Source organism: Haliotis rubra, unplaced genomic scaffold (assembly GCF_003918875.1).
Source record: "Haliotis rubra isolate DU_JTF1 unplaced genomic scaffold, ASM391887v1 Scf181, whole genome shotgun sequence".
Lineage (NCBI taxonomy): Eukaryota > Metazoa > Mollusca > Gastropoda > Lepetellida > Haliotidae > Haliotis > Haliotis rubra.
Window position 1 is genome coordinate 220,082 of NW_025765792.1, and position 20,779 is coordinate 240,860.

General features: G+C 42.0%; 1 protein-coding gene across 1 annotated transcript; it reads left to right on the plus strand.

Annotated features, from left to right (window-relative positions):
• Positions 1 to 321: 321 nt before the first annotated feature.
• On the plus strand, positions 322 to 20,757 carry LOC124273507 (fumarate hydratase class I, aerobic-like). The gene is made up of 13 exons (XM_046708771.1): positions 322 to 407; positions 4,780 to 4,963; positions 5,499 to 5,626; positions 6,382 to 6,520; positions 7,536 to 7,636; positions 7,962 to 8,168; positions 11,408 to 11,534; positions 12,041 to 12,231; positions 12,781 to 12,891; positions 16,535 to 16,741; positions 17,173 to 17,292; positions 18,159 to 18,276; positions 19,622 to 20,757. The coding sequence occupies exons 2-13, from the start codon at positions 4,780 to 4,782 to the stop codon at positions 19,720 to 19,722; spliced, it is 1,734 nt and encodes a 577-aa protein (XP_046564727.1). The 5' UTR covers positions 322 to 407; the 3' UTR covers positions 19,723 to 20,757.
• Positions 20,758 to 20,779: the final 22 nt, after the last annotated feature.

Genomic DNA, 20,779 nt, shown 5'->3' on the forward strand with positions numbered 1-20,779 from the left:
CCTTTCCATGAGCCCAAGACATCATACTAACTGAAAATAGTATCAAACAAAATCAGTACTGGGGAGGCTACGATTTGAAATTTTTCAGCTGCCTCCTCCTGGACTATTAGGAGCCTGTACGACATTCGGAGTGCTGACTGACTGACTATCCTGAATCACAACTTTTTGAAACATGATATAATGGATCAAACAAAGTATACATCCACACACAAAACAGTCATATATGTGCTTTCATTGTATTCTAAAAAGTGACAAACAACTGCCCAAATCTGATAGCCAGCGCGGATGCATATTTTAATCCCAGCTTAGGGCGAAGTCCAGCTGTGACGTCATAGTCATGAGACGACGGCCATTTTCCTTTGCTTACAGTGTTTATATCCAATCGTTGTTCGGCATTCTAGAAGTTGGTGAGTCCAAAATGAAACATACAACTTTATGGATGACAACTTCTTGTTTATTGCATAGAACTGATTACATACCATTGGCCCTTGAAGAGTTAATCAAACTATAGACTCTATCAAATCACCCCATCAGCTTGTTACGTAACACTGAATGAATCGGGCAAGTGTTAAGGGTTAGGTCAGTTTTAATTGACTGATAAAACATGACATACTACATTAAAACATCTTGAGTCTTCCGTAAATATACAATGGAAAAACAAGTAAAAGTTCTGATTAAGGTAAGAGTTTTTTAAAACACTGGAGTGGTGGGTGCGTCCGTACACTCAGCTTGCTCGTGAGGGACTGAGACCGGGTAAAAACTCCGTGCAGCTTATGCGTCTCTCGAGCGCTGTTCGGCAGCTCCGGGCGCCGCCGGAGGTTACCGAGTTAAATCCAAATAAATATATTTATATACGCCTTTGTTTCATGGGCGGATCCAGGAATTTTGAAAGGGGGGTGGGGGTAGGGGGTGGTTTCGAACCCCCTGACACCCCCCACCGCCCCTTGGCTTCGCCAACGCAAAAAAATCTTTAATGTGGTCTTAAGTCATTTTCAAGGGGGTGGGATGGGGGGTCGAAACCCCCCTAGATCCGCCCATGTGTTTATTATCGTATTTGAAATAGATTAATTGTAATGCTTTGTCACAAATATGACCTTGCATACTTGAAACCCTTGTATGTGTCTGATTCCGCAGGAAAGCAGTATATTAGATTGTATGTGCAGAGTGTTTATACAACAATAAGGATAGGATATACATGATAGGATTGATTGGAAGCCACTTATGAAAACAATGATAGGAAAACACACACCAACACATGTACAGTGATTAGGAGCAACATGGGAAAGCATGTAAATGTTACCTTCCAACTTCTAAATGCCCATCACCCGTGAAGGTCCGGGTTAGAATTGATCTTCAGTAACCCATGCTTGTCGTAAGAGGCGACTAATGGGATCGGGTGGTCAGGCTCGCTGACTGGGTTGACACATGTCATCGTATCCCAATTGCATAGATCGACGCTAAAGGTGTTGATCACTGGATTGTCTGATTATCTACACACCGCCGCCATATAGCTGGAATATTAAAAATTGCTGAGTGCGGCGTAAATCTAAACTCACTCACTCTAAATGCCCATCAAGCATCTAAGTTCATTTTCATGAAAACAGTCCTAATGTTAGGACATTATATATACTCCTCCGAAGTCAGTTATCGACATGTTCGTGTTCCGTGATACCCTGGATTTCAGCTTCGTCACACACATATGCGTCTATTTGTTGTAGTTCCTGACAGCATTTACTTTCTAAACCTGTAGGCGTAGGTACACACGCCCCAGTCACACCTAAAATATAAAACACAGCTGTCTGAATAAGACTTTCCGTGTCATGATTTTTCAACGACGATAATTCCCTATTCGCCTACAGTTAAGGCGAGTTGGATGTAGGCGAATTAGGAAGAGGCGTAATGAAAATTAACTGGCCTTACACATATTCAGCCATACCAATATGAGCCCTTGGAATTAATTCATTTAGATGTCGGGAGAAATAAATGTTATTTAAACTATTTACTGTATTGTAGTTGTGGTGTAAAAATGCGAGATTTGAGTAATACTGATTTCTATTCACATACTTCTGTCAACGCGTGGTATATGGTCGACCGGTTGAGCAGGGTGTTTCCTACGAGCGGCATTATCCTGCTCGCGCACGTCCTACACTGGCAGTCGGAATACGGGACTCGTACTCTGTTTTTCTTCAAATACACATGTAGATGTGAGTATATATAGTTTTTGAGAACATTGGACAGGCGATGACTCAACAACGGACAGATAGAAAAACAATAGCACTTCCTTGACCAGTTGATGTGATGGCAGACAAGGCCAAGGGGGGTGACCAGTTAAGGTTATAAATGTCCTATACAGTAATTATTTGCCTGACAAGTCAATGTACAATGCGGAAGTGATAAGGATTGCATAGAATACAGATTAGCATCATATTAATAATTACAATAAAGTCGCCCATGTCTTGAGTACATAGTTTTTACTTTTTAAATATTTGGACGATGGCTGTCCTGAATTAGTCACTATAACACTTCCAACTGTAAGTGTAAGTTCTGATTTCGTCAACTTCACAATTCGCCTACATCCCAACTCGCCTTCACTAAGCAGTGTAGGCGAATAGGACAGCATAAACAACCTTTGAAAATAACGAGTTCGTCAGAGAATATACTTCAAGAGCATTAGAAAGATGCTTTAATTGAATTGTTCACATGAAACAGTGTGCTTGCAAAGAAAATGTCAATTCTTTACGTAACATGTAAATCAAAACGAGAAACATTTTTGAAAGGTGTTTGTTTTACAGATCGTTGTTTTTGAAGTGGGTTGAAACATCCTGAAGGTGATATGTTGTTTTTAAAGTGGGGGGCGTGTCTTTGGTTAGCTTTTTAAGGAATACATTGTTTTCGCAACAATAAAAAGAGATGGAAATTAGTTAGAAGTATCTGTTGGATTTATACATTTTAATCCACTTCTCAGAGGGATTAAGTAAATATGTACTATGCAGAGGGTATTTAAGTTAATATTTCCAAATTACGATCAGTCTGAATGTCACTCCAGAGAGCAGAGTTTGTTGTCCCAGCGAGGAGGTCAGCAAGTTTTACATGTTGGTCATCGTTACCGTCTGAACGGGAAGACTCAAGCTGCCATATGCTGGATATGTGTTGTTGGGGGATGCAAGGGGAAGTGCAGCACCATCGGTGAATTCATTCACACAACTATTCCCCATACCCATCCGCCGCTAGACAATGAAGATCAGGTTTCTTAGCAGAATCCGAAACAAGATGAGGTCAGATATTGCTCCTGCCAAGACCATCTACAACGAAGAACTGGCCAATATAGACAATGATGATACTGCTGCAACAGCGCCGTCCTTAGAGACGTTCAAGTCTGAACGTTTTAATCTGACATGTACCGTCATCAGTCAAAAGTCTTTCCTCTTCTACCAAGAAACCTGGAAGACGTCGATCTACAATGAGTTTGGACAGAGACCACGACGGAAGACAGTTCCTGGCTGCAGATGACGGCGAAAGCGAGAAGATTCTTGTGTTTTCCAGAAAGTGAGTGAACTTTGTTTTACGCCGCACTCAGCAATATTCCAGCTATATGGCAGCGGTCTGTAAATAATCGAGTCTGGACCAGACAATCCAGTGATCAACAGCATGAGCACTGCACAATTGGGAACCGATGACATGTGTCAACCAAGTCAGCGAGCCTGACCACCCGATCCCGTTAGTCGCCTCTTGCGACAAGCATGGGTTACTGAAGATCAATTCTAACCCGAACATTCACGGGTGTTTCCACAACAGACATGCTTGAGATGCTTAGTGAATCGGACACATTTTACATGGATGGTACTTTCTACGTGTGCCCCGGCTTGTGGTGACAAGTGTATGTGATTCACTGTCTAAGAGGGAACATTATGTCTCATGTGGCATATTCTCTCCTCCCCAAGAAGTCTAGAGAAGTATATGTGCGTCTCTAACATTCTCAAGACATTGACATTGACCACATTTGGAGTAGAACTGTCAGTTTGATGATTGCTGTAGGGGTCGTTGTCGGCACGGGTACCACAGACACCCGAGGTACGTTTCTGTATACAGAAATGTACATAATCAAGTCAAATTCAGAAACGTACTTGGTGCCCCAAACGATGGATGAGTCCATTTTTCTAAACCCAAAATCTAGAAAATCTACCGCTTCATGCTGTACTTTCCTTTTGCTTGATTTCGAGTGATACTGTGCCTCGCGACTTGAATATTCATCCTTGTGTATGCTTGTTCTTATATAAGCAGTCCAATGAATCGCATACAGTATGACAGTTCTAATGAAGAAAACGGTGCAGTGCATAATGGAATCGTCCTAGGGTACATTTCTGTATTCTAATTTTGGCTTGGGTCCATATCTGTGTACTGAAACGTACCTGGGGTACATATCTGTAGTCCCCTTGCCAACGACCCCTTCAACCACATTAGCCAGTAGAGTGTATCTTGAATCGACTTTGATGAATTCTCTTCGCCCGTTCATTATGTCTTTGTTTCAGAAGGGATGTCATCATCTCTATTGCACCATTATTTTATTCAGCACAGACTCTCACTTACAAGAGAAGTTGATTTCGATGTTTATTTTAGTGCCATACAAAATTACAAATAGGGCTAAAATTGGCAGTATGCTTGTATTCATAAATATAAAAAGAGAAACATTTGACAGATAAGGATGCAGGCCTATAAAGCCTTATTCACTCATTCGCTCAAGCACTGAACAACATTTATCGATGGGCATTTTGTTTTCAGATGCTTGGGTCAGGGGTCAGAGGTCGTGCCCTGCAGGGGGCGTGGCAAGTTATTCAGAACCACCTGCGACAGATACAGACGAGTGGTGTACAAGCAGCAGCGGCTGCCGACGTCAAGCCATTCTTCTACCAGGATATCTTTGAACATGAGAAGAAAGCAGAAGTCCCATGGAAAAGGTTGTCAGGTTTGTCTTCAAAAGTTCAATTTGTCTTATTTGATTTGAATTTATCTGCTCGGTTGTCGGATAAGTTTAGTTTTACGCCGCGCTCAGCAATATTCCAGCTATATGGCGGCGTTCTGTAAATAATCGAATCTGGACCAGACAATCCAGTGATCAACAGCATGAGCATCGATCTACGCAATTGGGAACCGATGACATGTGTCAACCAAGTCAGCGAGCCTGTCCACCCGATCCTGTTAGTCGCCTCTTACGACAAACATGGGTTACTGAAGATCAATTCTAACCCGGATCTTCACGGGTATTAAAACCAGAAAGGCTTTCTTTTTAATAAAGTTCAGACAGTTGAAATGAATTTGCTTCAACGAAGTTCTCAAAATGGGTATATTCCAAAACACCGGCACATACGCTTTTATTTTTCACATAAATTCTCATGATTGAATTGCGCAATGTTTTTACATGCCCCCTCCAATCATGGACATTTTGTCATTCTACATGTTATTTGTATGTGGTGACAATGTCATTGTTTTCGTCCTTGTAGGCGACTATGTATCGACGTTTGATGTGAAGGGAAGGAAGGTTCTTCACATACAACCTGAAGCCTTGACCTTGCTGGCAGAGAATGCCATGATTGACATTTCTCATCTCCTTCGACCCGGACATCTCCAGGTGATATGATCACAACAATATTTCTGTTTCATAATTTTATCTGATTTTTTTTTTAATGTTTTGAAGCATTTGATATGCAAGATTGGAATGGGGAATTGGTAAATATTCTTATGTACAAAATTGCTGACCCCCAACCCTAGTACATGTGTACAAAACTGATTACCCCCGTCCCCAGAACAAAATTGGTGACACCCCCCTTAAAATCATCACAAATCCCCCCACCCCAAGCCATAAATTATAAACGGTCCCTAAATATATACAATTTATAGTTATAATTTTCAATTCATCTACAATATAGATTTCATCTGACATAGTCGCAATCATAGGTTTCTGTTGTACATGTTGTACACAAGGGACGCAACTCTGTACAGCGAATTGTGGCACCTCTGAGGAAAGGGTCAGTGATGCCCCTCCCATCCCTTGTTTTGATGGACAAGGTCACATATCATCAGTACTTCAACTCCTCTTACTAAAATCAGATATTTTGCTCCTTTCAGGTGTGATGTTAGTACAGTCATCTAACATAATCATAATGATAAGTTCTTGGTATGCACAAGGGACATAACTCTGTTCACTGAATTCTGGCACCTTCAGGGAAAGGGCCAATAGTGCCCATCCCATGTCTTTGTGGACAAGGACACAGATCATCACTACTTCAACTTTTTTTTATTTATTCAGATATTTTCCTCCATTGGTGTGGTGCCTTTGCAGTGAGATCTGACTAACTAATGGTCTGTTTTGTGTTTTTATTGCAGCAACTGTCAAATATCCTTAAAGATCCTGACGCCTCCAGTAACGACAAGTTTGTGGCTCTGGAACTGTTGAAGAATGCAAATGTTGCAGCTGGGATGGTACTGCCTGGTTGCCAAGATACAGGAACAGCTATCTGCATTGGTAGGTATTCAATTTCTTCACTATTCCAGAGTAAGGTTTCAATGGGCAGAATCATTTCATTACTCATATCTTGACTTGGCCGATTTTGAATCATTGCTGAAGAAAATATGAGTAGAATGAATTGGTGTACTCTTTCCATTGCCATGTAGTTGTATACAAATCAAACATCAATAGCATTTGGGGTACTTGGGCTATCACAAGGCCCCCAGAAACGTCCGGTCAGACCACCAACATCTCTTGACTGTTCCAAGAACTAAACTGAAACTCTTTGGTGAAAAGGCTTCAGTGCATCAGTCCCAATACTTTGGAACACTCTCCCTCCTGCCATAAAGAATTCACCAACTATTGTCTCTTTTAAGTCCCAGTTAAAAACCCACCTGTTTGCTAAATATTACTCTGAGTGATCTCTTCCAGTCCTGTTGAGACGTGTTTTACTGTTTGTACAGTATATCAAGTTTGTAGTGTGACAGTATATCAAGCGCTTTGAGCATGCATGCTGGATGGACTATAGCGCTATACAGGGGCGTAGGAACGGGGGGGCGCTTGGGTGGGCTTAGCCCCCAACTTTTTAAAACGAAACCATATCTACTTTACCATAACTACAATTTCATTTTGATTTTCAATACTTTTCATAAATTGGCCCCCCACTCTGATAACCGTTCCTACGCCCCTGCTATACAAATACCCCTATATATTGATCAGATTTAGAGTTATCTCCCTTCCACAATACACCCTCATTCCCTGTGTCCGTGTGTTTGTGTGTGTCTGTTATGAGGACTGCTTGTACATGTACTGTTATTGTGAACAATATGAACAGGGCTCTTAGGTAAGTGACTCTCAGAGTTTGAGTTCGAATCCCGGATGGGACTCAACCTAACAGAAGTACTAGAATCAGTACTTTATTGAGAAAGTGTAATCCCAAATATCACATATGTTAAACTTGAATATGTCCTTGGTCTTGCAGCAGGTCTTGGCTAAGGCCATCATGGTGATGTCTTTCAATGTTTGCCTCCAGGTAAGAAAGGTCAGTATGTGTGGACAGAGGGGAGGGATGAGGATGCTCTTTCAAGAGGGGTATACAACACTTACACCAAGAGGAACCTCAGGTATTCCCAGGTAATAATGAGTGAGTGAGTGAGATTAGTTTCATGCCGCTTTTAGCAATATTCCAGAAATATCACAGCGGGGAACACCGGAAATGGGCTTCACACATTGTACCCATGAAGGGAATCGAACCCAGATCTTCAGTGTGACGCTTTAACCACTAGGCTACCCCACCGTCCCTGGTAATAATTGACAGATGAACTGTGTATTGATAAACCATTAACAAGAAATGTTTGGTTACTTTTAAGTTTTCCTTAAATATGCAGTGAGCTTTTCTAATTTGGCTGCTGGTTCTAAAACACTCACCTCTTACACTCTCATATGAATATCCACCTAGATGGCGCCACTGGACATGTTTAAAGAGGTCAACACGAAGACAAACCTTCCTGCCCAGATCGAGCTGTACGCCACAGATTCCTCTCAGTATGACTTCCTGTTTATGGCCAAGGGAGGTGGCTCGGCCAACAAGACATTCCTCTATCAACAAACAAAGGCGTTGCTGAATCCTGAAAGACTTATGAAGTTTGTAGATGAAAAAATTAAGGTCAGTAATCAATATATGTGAGAAATGTAACATATGTTATATTTGGGATTACACTTTCTCAGTAAAGTACAGATTCTAGTACTTTTTAAGGTTGAGTCCCATCCGGGATTCGAACCCACACCCTCAGAGTCAGGCCCCTAATCGCCAGCACACAATGTCAGACGCCTAGACCGCTCAGCCACCGTGGCTTCCACAAAAATGGAAGTCGGACAACTGGTAGTCCAGACTGCGGACTTTGTGTACCCCTCTGATAAGTGTCAGCCGCTGTGGCTGAGCGGTCGATACGATGTGATTCTGAAGAATCTGCTCACGGTAATAAAGGGCATTAACTCTCTCTTGACAAACATGAAGGCAGTCCCGTGATTGTAATTTATTCCACCTTAGACCATGACACTCCCCGCACCCAAAGGTCTGTCTGAACCACACACTCCTCAGCATAACGTTCACCACGTCTACACCAAACACATAATCGTCCGTCAGCATTACATAGATGAAGACGTGACTCGTCAGTGACTACCACACCATGCTATTGTTGTAACCTTTACTGAAAATGCCTGCTAGCCCATTGTATACGCTCATTACGGTGTCTGTCAGTCAGAATTGGTCCAACGTAAGGACGTCGAGTATGGAGCCCTGTAGCGTGAAAACGGCGTCGCATGGAGTCATCGCTGATGACCCCAACGTCAACCCTGAACTAGTTCAGCAGTCCTGGCAGTCGGCAGTGTTCAATCACCGATATGGACAAGGTGAATATGGCGATCCTGATGGAACGTCGTAACACGTTGTTGCCAACGTCATTGAAGGTCACGGGTGCTGCCTGTCTACTGATGTCGTCTATGAAGCCTAATGATGGTGGAGTGGCCAAGTCCAAGTTGTCGAGCAGCATTCCTGCTGCTGGTGCCATCCTGAATCATGCCTAGTGCACGTTCTCCTTTGTGAGGTGTTAACCTCGGCATCTCTGTCCTCGTTTCACAATCGTTAGTGAAGCAATGAGAATCGGTTCTCATACACCTGCTTTTAATGTCACAGTCGGTATGATTTCAGAATGAAATTCGCGCTTCTTTCATGGCGTGGCTGCATGTTGATGCAAGTTGAGTCATACTGTGGACAGGAATTTGCTTCTAAACCATTTTTTTCAACTGGACATGCCCTTCGACTTCATGTTAGTTATATTCATTGATCATTGTCATGCTGAAATCCATCTTGATGAAAATATGGACAATTTTAGACTGGTGCGTTTTCAATGATATTCAGTATATTTGAGCAACAGACGCCGGTCAGTTATGATTGGTGATACTAAATCTGAAAGTATCACGCTACTCTGTGGGGTTCCCCAAGGATCTGTGCTAGGTCCAGTCCTGTTTGTGATGTACACAAGTAGTCTCAGCTCCAGCATCAGACAGTATGGGCTGAACCACCATGCATATGCTGACGACACCCAGCTTTATCAAGGTTTCAAAGCAAGCGAAACAGTCGATGCACTTGTAAGATATACTGATTGCACTAAATCAATAAAAACATGGATGACATCAAACATATTAAAACGATGGAAACACTGAGGCCTTACTCGTTGGACCCAGACAGCGCATTCAACAGTGGAAAATCATGTCAGTGGGTGTTGGAGACCTGGGTGTCATCTTTGATTCTCCCTTGTCAATGGAAGCCCTAGTTATCAAGTGTGCCAGACCTGCTACTTCCATCTAAGAACTATTGGTAATATTCGCCATCTTATTACCACAGACGTAACAAAGACACTAGTCCAACTACTCGTGATGTCCCGCATTGACTACAGCAACAGTCCGTTGTATGGTTTGAGTCAGGAACTGCTGAACAAACTCCAGAAGGTACAAAATAGGGCAGCTCGTATTGTGAGATGTCACATAACACAGGTATTGATGTCCCTACACTGGCTTCCAATAGAAGCCCGGATCCACTTCAAGATCTTGTGTTTTGCCTACCACTGTTTGAATGGTACATCACCGAGCTATCTATCAGAACAGATCTCTCCATACCAGCCTTCACGATGTCTAAGGTCTGAAAACCAATGCCTACTTGCAGAACCAAACTCACGACTAAAATCCTACGGCAACAGATCGTTTCAAGTAGCAGCATCTCAGTTATGGAACTCACTACCTCAGAACATAAAAGAATCCCCCACCCTTGAGACATTCAAAACCAACCTAAAACCTTTCTCTTCAGAAAGTTCTATCCCCACGAACTATCTCCTCCCGTGAACTTCTCATCTGTGACTATTGTAGCGCCTTGAGCATGCACCTTTGTGGATGGAACCCAGCGCAATATAAATAGACATTATTATTATTGTTATTATATGAATGAATATGTATCACTTGTTGAAAGGACAGGTGTTTTTTGCATTGTTTCAATATAATGTATATTTTCATCTGGTTGGCAAAGTGAACATAAGGCCTAAAAAGAAAAATGTTGTGGTTCCGATTACCCGACCGACCCTGGTGCCGACCCTATTTTTAAAAAAAAATATAATAAGCGTTCAGATACCATTGCTTTTTCCAGGCACCGACGGACATCGGTCATTCTGGTAGTGAAAGTTGACATGGTGGCCGCAAGCTTGATTAAATACACAATTAAACATTGATAAATGTGTTATTAGTTTGTACTTTACTTCTAAAAAAAGTAAAAAAATATATTAAAAATTCCTATCTACCCAAATTTTAAAGAGCTGTAATCGGAACCACAACATTTTTTATTTGGCCAAAGTGACATGTAGAATATTGAAAGTTGGTTACTGATTGGGTTCAGATTCTGTGACCAAAAATATATTGCTTTTTGACAATGTAATTGTCTAGTTTCTTGTAGATATTGTATCTATTTTATGCATACTTTACCATGTTTTCAGATTTCTCATTTGAAACCAAATAGTCATTTGCATGATAATTACAATGTTAAAATATGAAATGTTTTTTTCTGAACAGTTAGGGACAGGTCCTTTATTGTAAGGGGAACAAATTGGGCAGGGTAGAAATATGACTGTCTCAAGGGAAAGTGATCTAAAATAATATGGATAGTTGGGAGGTTCAGGAAAAATGGACATTTTATGACAAAATGTACAGTTCTTTTCTATTTCGTCTTTTTGGTGAGGGTCATGAAAATTTGTACAAGGACATAGGGAAAGTCATCCCAAAACTTGACAAGCTTGAGGGGAGGATAATGATTTGTAGTATTTCAGTGCAACAAAAGCCTCTGACTCTTTCTTCTTCCAGACATTAGGTACAGCTGCCTGCCCTCCCTATCATCTGGCCATCGTGATTGGAGGAACGTCAGCAGAACTCACATTGAAGACCGTCAAACTGGCCTCCACACGATACCTGGATACTCTCCCCTTGTCAGGTAATGATGGTGGTGGTGGAATTGGGTTTAACGCCGTGCTTGAGAATATTTCGCTCACATGACGACGTGCATGCGTGTGTATGTGTTTGTGTGGCTGCTTGCACTAGCCCAGACTGAAGCTGGTTTTATAGTGCTAGCCCACTGAGATACCATGCCGCAGTGAAGCATGAATACCCCACTCAGACACATTATATTGACTCCGAGCCGACCAGTCCTTGTTGTACCCATTAATGCCGAGCGCCAGGCAGGGACCAACAAGTACCATATTTTAACGTCTTTTTGGTGTGAGGAGACCATGGATCGAACCTGCGACCTTCCGCTCTCCAGGCGGACGTCAGGTAATGATACGTTATAGGGATAACATTGTTCTGTAACTTTGTGTGGCCTGGGAACCTTTGGTAACAAATTTTGGAGGTTCCAGGGTATCCGACTAGATGAAGATTTCAAACCAAAACCTTTTTGATGCAGAGTAAACCATACTCACTCACATGTTTTTCATTTATCAGGCAATGACCATGGCAGAGCTTTTCGTGACCTTGAACTGGAGCAGCAAATCCACAAACTGACTCAGAAAATGGGGATTGGTGCTCAGTTTGGCGGCAAATATTTCTGTCATGATGTGCGAGTCATCCGCCTACCGAGACATGGAGCTTCCTGCCCTGTGGGTATAGGGGTGTCGTGTTCAGCAGACAGACAGGTAAGGCTTGTTAGTTGGGATGGTAAGGTAGCGAGGTGGTTAAAATGTTTAACGATGAGACCTAAGTTCGAATCCTGTTTTGAGTCCCTCTGAATTGTCGTTGATGGAAACACATTGAGAAGGGCTGCAACGATTTGGTTCATCGGAAATCGAATCTGACACCTTAGTTTCGATTTTCAGTAACCATTATCACTATTTCGATTCGATATTTGAGTGATGTTCTGTGTTTAAACATCATATCGTATATATATGAAAAAGGTTACATCATTTACATTCCTGATTTTCTAGTGAAATCTTGGAAAAAGTTTTCAGTGTGATAAGTGTTTTTAAATAAACTCTGAAATCTGATGTTTTACTTGTATGAAGAATCGAATCGAAAATGATCGAATCGAGGGTCCAATATCTGGAAAGCTCGTAAAACTAAAATCAGAATGACAAGGTCTGGGTGAATCGTTCGCAGCCCGAACATTGAAGTGCAGCCCTAACAGAGATTTTCTATTTCTCAGAAAGTATCCTCAACATATTTTAGCAAGATTGCTTCTTCTTTAGGCACTTGGCAAAATAACAGAAGAGGGCGTGTTTCTTGAACAGCTGGAGACTGATCCCATCAAGTATCTTCCTGAGGTGGAGGCAGAGGACCTGGGAGGAGAGGTTGTGCAGGTAACATATTGTACCAGATGGCTCAACTCAAACACTAATACCTGTGAAGATCTGGGTTAGAACTGGTTTTCAGCAACCCATGCTTGTCGTAAAAGGTGACTAATTGGATCGGGTGGTCAGGCTTGCTGACTTGGTTGATACATCGTATCCCAGTTGCGTAGATTGATGCTCACGCTGTTGATCACCGGATTGCCTGATCTAGACTTCGTTATTTACAGGCCGACTCCATATAGCTAGGATTTTCGTGAGTGTGGCGTTGAAGAACAAAACAAACAAAGCAGGTCAGAATAGAGGTTACATCTCAAATGAAAATGTTGTTTAAGCTGTTGGGGATCCCTAATGGCAAATTAAATAATGAAATATAATTTCAAATCTGTTAAATTAATGAATATGAAACCAACAAAGCAGGAGTCTGGTTGAGTCTTATCTATCTCCGTTATCCTTGTGTAACCGTAAAGAAATATACAGTGAAAGGGGAAGAAATATTACATCAATGCGTTAAGCAGTAGAGCTGAAACGGTATGCTCTTCACGGTACGGTATGTAGCATTTATTAAGAGAATTTAACATTTTCCTTCCATTGTTGGTACGGGTCTCGCTCAGTTCATCTCAAATCTAAAATAGACAAAATTGTTAACACTGCAAGTAAAATCGCTGGAGTCAGATTTGAATTTTTATCATCAATATATGAGCGGCAACTCGTGAATCAAGCTGTAAAAATCATATCTGACCGTACTCACTGCTTAAATTCGGAATACAACCTCCTCCCTTCAGGCCGCCGCTACAAAGTTCCAATTGTGAAAACTAAGAGAGACCGTACATCCTTTATTCCAAGTACCATATCTCTCTTAAACAAATGCGAAGATACCTAAATCAAAGAATTTATGTAAATATGTTTGGTATCTCTCTAATGTGTCAGTAGCTCTGCTGATGTAACACAAATTCCTGAAAAGGCATTAGAGTATTATTCTATACCATTCTATTCTATCTTCACGGTTCAGTCTGTTTCGGTTCGGTATATGATAACTTACTTCCAGGAAAAAAAACGGCCGTCGAGCAAAGAAATACATAGATTTTGACAAAGTGATTCGATTTCTAGACATTTTAGAAAAGGTTTAAAATATCAATAAAATGACGGTACGAAAACCGAAAATACTGAATTTTTAGATTGCATTACGGTGTAGTACCTAAACCGAGGGCAAAATACAGCGGTTCTACTAATACTGCAGTTTACCGTTTCACCCCTATTAAGAAGGGTTTAGTTGTTAACTGTGATGTCAATAGAGCAGCTGTCAGTTTGCAAATGGCAATAGTTGGCATCCTTAGAATACCCATGAAGCTTTTCAAGATAATACAAATATACTATTAGTCTGAAACACAATTAGGAATTGTTCCGTGAAGTTCAAAATAGTAGCTGCTTAGAGGATTGTGAAATTAATTATGTATGCATTCTCATTTGCAAACCGATATTCAGTCACTGAACTAAAAATTTGTGAAGCATGTAATTTCTTATCTACGTTCTGTACTCTCTCTCTTATGCTCGACAGCAGAGTGGAAACAAACTGTAACTGAAGTTTTTTGCCTCTCGTGTACCATTCGCCCGAACACACCCTGCTGCACCCATATCTAGACAGTCTGGCAGCTCCTGAAAAGCGTGAAGCTTGTCCTAAGATTGACCATGTGATCCCTTTGTGTAGTTATTCTTTTTCTTGTCGCACTAGGGTGCTGATGTGCTGTGAACTGTGGCAAATGAACTGACTTAAATAACCCTTAACATCATTGGGAAAGAAGATTCAACGTCAAGAAAAAGAAAAGATTGCATGGACTGCAAGAAGACGTTCTCCATCTCGGACCCACATGCATCCTGCATTGACTGCAATGGTCTTTGAGATTGGAAGACCAGGTACCGCCTATGCGCCAAGTTGAATGATAACAACTTTGCTAACTATACTCCAGACATAAGTCAGATGAATCAGGCTCCACTTCAGCTTAGAGATCGGAGAAAGAAAGATCTGATAAGAAGTCACACAGAGCTTCCTCTTTGATGTCTGATTTTCTGGATGCACCTTACTTAAGTGAGTATTTGAGACGAAGCAGATGCAGCAATCAGAAACGCCCGCTAAATCAGACCTCATGGGACAAACGCTACAGAGTAGACCTGTTTCGCCAACCATGGTCGAGTCCTTGCCTATTCAACGGGATCATCCATGACTTATCTACCAATGTGGAGAGAGATACTCAGTTCCAAGTCTCGGTCAAACTTCTGAAACTACAGAGGATGCAAGTACAAGACTCAGATGCCTGGATCAGTATGTTGAGACAAATCCCGACTTATGAGATTCCTTTCGGGGCAGAAACTGCAGAGTTTTCCTGGGTCATAGCGAAAAATCAACTGCCAGGGCAACCGGATAGACTCTTCACTTTACCGCCATTGTCCACCATACTCGGGCCTGACGATACTCTGTCCAGTAAGAGCTCTGAGGATACACATCGCTGCCTCGCAAGACTGTCGCAGGTTACATAATCGCATGTTTATCCCGCTCTCAACAGCCTCTAGAGCAGAAGTCTCCCACACCATGTTGGCCTTCTGTATGAGATCAACCATCCTCTAGGCCTTCGCCAGGTTCCCCGTCCAGCTGCGTCGAACCCTCATGAGACTCGGGCCTAGCATCTACAATGGATTTTCACAGCAGCTATTCGTTGACATCTATTATGGAGGGATGTTTCTGGACATCAGAGACAGTCTTTGTCCCCCACTACGTACGAGACCTCTCAGTGACTGATGTAGAAGGACTCCATCAGTTTGGGCCCTTTTTACTGGCGCATCAGCTGTCCTTGGCCCAACAACACAGACAGTGTAACGTTATCCTCTGTCCATGGAATCGGTGTTACCTTGTAAAAGTGAATCAAGGTGTCTTCATACGACTTCATCTTGGTCCTACTTTCCTTGGGCATGGATCTTCCTCGCCTAGAACCACACTGGAGTATTGCAGTGCATTCATCGCTGGGCAACTTCATCATAGACTGAGAGGCCAGTCTTGTACTACGATGCAGAGGTGATTGACACTCATACTCGTTGACCTCCACCCTAGCAAGCAATCACGTCAGTGGAGTATGAATACCGAATTTCAGTGGATTCCGATGCGCTCTGTTCCTGGCTGCCGGACATATCCTTGATCAAGCTTAAGCAAAGGAGCATGGGTCATTCGATGAATGTTAAACAGTTGAGATAACCGAACCGTCCGCCTTTCGCCGTTATATGTGATCGCAGGGGTGGTTTCGAAGCAGGGGCTGGCCTGACTAGAGTCACAAGACAAGAAGAAAGTCAGGGAAACTTGTCTGACAAATGATACAGTGTGAAACGCACATAAACACGCACAGCCAATGTCAAATTGATCATTGCTGACACCTTTTCATGATTTTTGCTGCCCATGTTTAGTTTTGGGCTAGTTTCTCGGTGAAAGGTTACTTTATTTTGCACAAATCGTGTTGGCAGAAATGCTTTGTAAACTGCCTGAAACCGAACATGAAACACGACAACAATGGTGACAACTAATGTTATTTAGGTGACTACCATTGACTGGCGAATACAAGACTTATATCCCAATGACTACTTTGCCCATCTTGTACCCCATGTTTTATAGGTTGATCTGAACCGACCAATGAGCGAGGTGCTGCAACAACTTAACGAGTATCCAATCAAAACTCGTCTGACGCTAACAGGGACGCTGGTGGTTGCGAGGGACATCGCCCATGCCAAGCTGCAGGAGAGGTTAGACAAAGGGGAAGGGATGCCCCAGTATATGAAGGACCACCCATTGTACTATGCTGGGCCTGCCAAAACACCTGAGGTAAGGGAAAAAACTCTGGAATAAAGACCATGATCGGTAGCATTGCACAAATACACGGATATTTTTGTTGCATCTTGACCAGATTTCGAATTCCAATTTGGGATTTAATTCTTCCTGATATCTCTGGAATATTGAGAAAAATATACAAATATATAATAAATGTACATAAAAGACTGATGCCTATTTAACAGTATGTGTAGCAGTCCAGTTGAGAAGTGGTCAGAACAAGTGTCAGCTGATTCTTCTTCCAACCATTTGTATCAATGTTCCAGTCTTCATTCTCCCGACAGTGAATGTTTTGTAGCCAAGATTTCATCACAATTCTTCAGCACTATGCTTGTGCAGAAATGAGTAGCACAACAGTAGTATTGTGTCATTAAACAAAAAACAAATAATATGTATGAACCGGACATTTATTTTCTCTGATCCAGGGGTATGCAAGTGGATCATTTGGCCCCACATCAGCGGGCAGGATGGACTCCTATGCAAACTCGTTCCTTGCAGCAGGGGGAAGCAAGGTCATGTTGGCCAAGGGCAACCGCAGTCGCCTGGTCAGTTAGGAGGGATAGGGAGTTTGCCAACTGTAAACCTCAAATCTTTCATGCTCAATGTTCGATTCTTAAAATAACTTTCAGGAATTGGAAATGGTTTTATATCTCTCAATGAAGTTCATGGGACAAACTTTTCAAGTTACATTGGCTTCTTGTCTAGTCCATCATCAAGGTTTTCTTCTCAAGTATTTCTTCTTGTTGGGATTCTTAAGTTTCTATATCTAACAACCAGTGTTAGGGGTTGTCCACACAGGTAACCAAACTCCCTGTCCACGCAGGTAACCAAACTCCCTTTCTGAACAGGTAACCAAACTCCATGTCAACACAGGTTACCAACTTCACTGTCCACAGAGGTAACTAAACTGCATGTCCACGCAGGTTACCAAACTCCATGTCCGAACATGTAACCAAATTACAAAACTCCATGTCCACACAGGTAACCAATTTCCATGTCCACACAGGTTACCAAACTCCATGTCTACACAGGTAACCAAATTCCATGTCCACACAGGTTACCAAACTCCATGTACACAGGTAACCAAACTCCATGTCTACACAGGTAACCAAATTCCATGTCCACACAGATAACCAAACTCCCTGTGCACGCAGGTAACCAAACTCCCTCTCTGAACAGGTAACCAAACTCCATGTCTACACAGGTTACCAAATTCACTGTCCACAGAGGTAACTAAACTGCATGTCCATGGAGGTTACCAAACTCCATGTCCGAACATGTAACCAAATTACAAAACTCCATGTCCACACAGGTAACCAAATTCCATGTCCACACAGGTAACCAAACTCCATGTCCAAACAGGTAACAAACACTAAGTCCACACAGGTAACAAACCTCCATGTTCATACAGGTAACGAAAGCATGCAAGACCCACGGAGGGTTCTACCTGGCATCCGTCGGGGGCCCAGCAGCCATTCTGGCCCAGAACTACATAAAAAATGTCGAAGTCCTTGAATATCCTGAACTTGGTAAGTTGTTAACCCCTTTCCCAAAACAATTGTATGGAACTGACAGATGTAAGTCCATATTAAACTGCATTCGATTACAATAATCATAGCTCTTCAAACCCAGGGTTTCAATCTACAACGCCGTGTTTTCAATATGATGATCATTACTATATATTAATGTCTCGGCCTGAGGACTGACTAAATGAATCAGGGCTCAGGACAATATGGAAATATTCATAAACTTGTGTTGCATCAGAACCACGAACTGGACCAATGGTCACAAAGATCATGTATGAGTGAGTGAGTTTAGTTTTACGCCGCACTCAGCAATATTCCAGCTATATGGCGGCGGTCTGTAAATAATCGAGTCTGGACCAGACAATCCAGTGATCAACTGCATGAGCATCGATCTGCGCAATTGGGAACCGATGACATTTGTCAACCAAGTCAGCGAAACTGACCACCCGATCCCGTTAGTCGCCTCTTACGACAAGATAGTCGCCTTTTTATGGCAAGCACATGGGTTGCTGAAGACCTATTCTACCCCGGATCTTCACGGGTCAAGATCATGTATAGTCTGATGTGAAAATAGTGACTGAGTTTAGTTTTACGCCGCACTCAGCAATATTGCAACTATGTGATGGCGGTCTGTAAGTAATCGAGTCTGGACCAGACAATCCAGTGATCAACAGCATGAGCATCGATCTGCGCAATTGGGAACCGATGACATGTGTCAACCAGGCCAGCGAGCCTGACCACCTGATCGCATTAGTCCCCTCCTACGACAAGCATGGGTTACTGAAGGTTCATTCTAACCCGGACCTTCACGGGTCTGATGTGAAAATATGGAAGACTGTACTCTACATAACATATGTTATATTTGGGATTACACTTTCTTAGTAAGGTACAAATTCTAGTACTTTTTGTTGGGTTGAGTCCCATCCGGGATTTGAACCCACACCCTCAGAGTTTGGCACCTAATCACCAGCACATAAAGTCAGCCGCCTAACCCACTAAGCCACTAAGACTTCCACCAAAATGGAAGTCGGACAACTGGTAGTCTAGACTGCGGACTTTGTGTACCCCTCTGATATGTTTATACTCTACGGCTTTGAACCAAGTTTAGAGGTTGTACACAGAGCCACATATGCAACTGTGACATTGCCTCTAAGAGATGAGGACAATCATTAACGGCCTGCTTGATAAAATGTGCGTTCTAGAATGACTTCAATGCTACTTGAAAGGACTGACAAGCCAAGAGATATTAAGGCAGCGTAATCCTTTGTCAGTATTCAACATTTTTTTCAAGGTAAAAGTGTCAGAGAAAGTTTTCATTTGGCAGTAATCCACCGTGGTTGTTTTGCAGGTATGGAGGCAATATGGCGAGTGGAGGTAGAGAATTTCCCAGCATTCATTGTGGTGGACAATAAAGGAAATGACTTTTTCCAGGAATGGCAGCTGGAGTAATGTGACTGGTGTAACCTAGGGCAAGAGGATTCTTGATGGATGCTTTGTGGTGGAGACACACTTGTTGGAGATGGATGGTTCATTAATTCATGCTTCATATGAAATGATACTGAGAAATACTTGTGAAGCGGGAAGCTGAGTGTTTTGTAAGGGATACTTTTAAAATTACTTAACGCAGAATGATGTTTCATGCATACTCTATGAATTACTTAATTCGTGAAGATACTGATTAAATATTTAGATGATTCTTCATGAATATCTTGACATGGATTCCCTTGAAAGATTTTACGGATTCTTGTGAATACTGCATAAAGATTTCATAAATACAGCATAAGAATTCTTCCCAAGTACTTCAATAAGAAATCTTTGTAAATATTTCAATCAGGATTCTTCATGAACACTTCAAGGAATACTTCCACACAGATTCTTTATTTTTCGATATTTTGTAAGGAGTCACATTTCAAAAGGATTCCTTATAATACTTCAAGAATAAATAATGAGTGAGTTCAGTTTTACGACTCGCTCAGCAATATTCCAGCTATATGGCAGCGGTCTGTAAATAATTGAGTCTGGACCAGACAATCAAGTGATCAACAGCATGAGCACAGATCCACCCAATTGGGTGAGTGAGTGAGTTTAGTTTTACGCGCACTCAGCAATATTCCAGCTATATGGCGGTGGTATTACGCAATTGAGGGCCGATGACATGTATTCACTGACTGACTGACTGAGTTTGGTTTTACGCCGCTTTAAGCAATATTCCAGCAACATCACGGCGGGGGACACCAGAAATGGGCTTCACACATTGTGCCCATGTGGGGATTCGAACCCGGGTCTTCGGCGTGACGAGCTAACGCTTTAACCATTAGGCTACCCCACCGCCCCGACATGTATTCAAGAATAAATACTTTATGATGATTTTTAATAAGTACCTATGCCCAAACTGAACAGGGTTTGTGATACTGTTGACATGTTTGAGTGTGAATGATCAGTGATTGTACTTTAAAGAATTAAACATATATATTGTTGTTCAAATACTAAGTGTACTTGTCTATTT